The 2,001-nt window shown below is 50.9% G+C and overlaps 1 protein-coding gene across 1 annotated transcript; it reads left to right on the forward strand.

Moving 5' to 3' along the window:
* The first annotated feature begins 383 nt into the window (after positions 1-383).
* On the forward strand, positions 384-1,346 carry SPRY1 (sprouty homolog 1, antagonist of FGF signaling (Drosophila)). The gene has a single exon (XM_010132626.1). The coding sequence runs from the start codon at positions 384-386 to the stop codon at positions 1,344-1,346; it is 963 nt and encodes a 320-aa protein (XP_010130928.1).
* Positions 1,347-2,001: the final 655 nt, after the last annotated feature.

Below are 2,001 nucleotides of genomic sequence, written 5' to 3' on the forward strand. Positions count from 1 at the left end.
AGCACACAGGTGAATACTGGAATTTTTTACATTTTCTTTTATGTTTTTTTTAATGGCATGGGGTCTCCTTTGCATTCCTCATCTGTGATGCCATACCCAGACTCGCCCCGTTGCTGGACTTTGGCCAGATCCTCAGCGTTGTTGTAATCCCCTGCTGAAAGAGCTCGGTGCCAGGTGGCCACGGCAATTTGTGGTTTGCCGTATCATTTCTGCTTTCAAAAAGTATCCCGTTCTTTATTCTTCTCCTGCCCTTGATCTGGTGTCGGTGTGTGTATATGTACACACACAATGTTTATTTATACCTTCTGTCTTCTTCTTGTTGTTTTAGGATTTCAGATGCATGCCAGGTTCCCACTGAATGCCAGAAGTAGAGATCACTACAGATGGAGCCCCAAAGTCAACACGGCAGTGGTGGTTCGCTGGTGGTGATTCAGCAGCCCGCCTTGGACAGCCGGCAACGGTTGGACTATGACAGAGAGAGCCAGCCAACAACCATCCTGTCACTGGACCAGATCAAGGCGATCAGGGGAAGCAACGAATACACCGAAGGTCCATCTGTGGTGAAAAAGTCTGGTCCACGGACAGCACCAAGGCAGGAGAAGCATGAAAGGACTCACGAAATTATACCAATCAATGTGAATAACAATTATGAACACAGGCCCAGCCACATGGGGCACGTGGCCCATCAGCCTAATGCTAGGGCTCCCATCTTGAGCAGATCGACCAGCACGGGGAGCGCCGCCAGCTCGGGGAGCAACAGCAGTGCTTCCTCAGAGCAAGGTCTGCTGGGACGGTCACCTCCATCCCGGCCAGGCTCGGGCCACAGATCCAATCGGACAATCCGGACGCAGCCCAAGCAGTCGTCTCTGATCGTAGATGATCTGAAGGGTCCTTTGAAAGAGGACTTGACGCAGCACAAGTTTATCTGCGAACAGTGTGGGAAGTGCAAGTGCGGGGAGTGCACGGCCCCGAGGGCTCTCCCTTCGTGCCTGGCCTGCAACCGGCAGTGCCTGTGCTCCGCGGAGAGCATGGTGGAGTACAGCACCTGCATGTGTTTGGTCAAAGGGGTCTTCTACCACTGCTCCAACGACGACGAGGGGGACTCCTACGCGGATAACCCCTGCTCCTGTTCCCAGTCACACTGCTGTTCTAGGTACCTGTGTATGGGAGTGATGTCCTTGTTTCTGCCTTGCTTGCTCTGCTACCCTCCCGCAAAAGGATGCCTAAAACTCTGCCGAGGGTGTTACGACCGCGTCAATCGTCCGGGTTGCCGATGCAAGAACTCCAACACGGTCTATTGTAAACTGGAGAGCTGCCCCTCCCGGGGTCAGGGCAAACCCTCATGATTTTTGGAGGGAGGTTTACTTCTTCTGACTTCAGTTTTTCAGGTTGTAGCTGATTCTTTTTTTTTTCTCCTTTTTTTCCTCCCCCATTTGTGGGGGGAGGGCAGTTCTTTTGCTTTCCCTTCTGTCTCCCCACCTTCAGATCCCCACTCTCTTCCCTTTGCATCTCTGCTCTCCTCTTGCTATCGCCCTGGCTGAGCGCGGAGCGGTTTGCGTAGTCATTGCTGCTCTTTGGTCAGTGTGGACCCGGTATCTGCATCTGCCGCTCGCTTTGGCAGGGTCTTCTGAGTTTGTAACCGAACCACTCCTGGAAGAGACAGTGAGGGCTCACTGGGCTCTTGAAGCTTCTTGCTCTGTGAATATCTTCCCAAAGATGTTTTTTGTTCTCAGCAAAGTTTGGTTTTTTTTTTTTTTTTCCTTAACCCCGCCCTGGGTACCGAGGAAGAAAAACTTCCATGAGTGAGCTGGATCGTGAAATAGTGCGTGCTCTTTCTGGAGAGGGGTGTGAAATAAAGGCTTTACCAAATGAAAGGCCTGACTCAAGCAGCCTGCTTTTTTTTTTCTTTTTTTTTTTTTTTTTTGTACAAAAAAGCACAAAGGAATTCAGAGGAAATCAGGGATGGGTGGGGATCTGGATCTGGTGTAATTTACACAATCA

This window comes from Buceros rhinoceros, unplaced genomic scaffold (assembly GCF_000710305.1).
Source record: "Buceros rhinoceros silvestris isolate BGI_N320 unplaced genomic scaffold, ASM71030v1 scaffold29213, whole genome shotgun sequence".
In the NCBI taxonomy this organism is placed as follows: domain Eukaryota; kingdom Metazoa; phylum Chordata; class Aves; order Bucerotiformes; family Bucerotidae; genus Buceros; species Buceros rhinoceros.

What these genes read in the sequence shown, in the direction of transcription:
- SPRY1 (XM_010132626.1), top strand. Translation starts at nt 384, where the DNA reads ATGGAGCCCCAAAGTCAACACGGCAGTGGTGGTTCGCTGGTGGTGATT.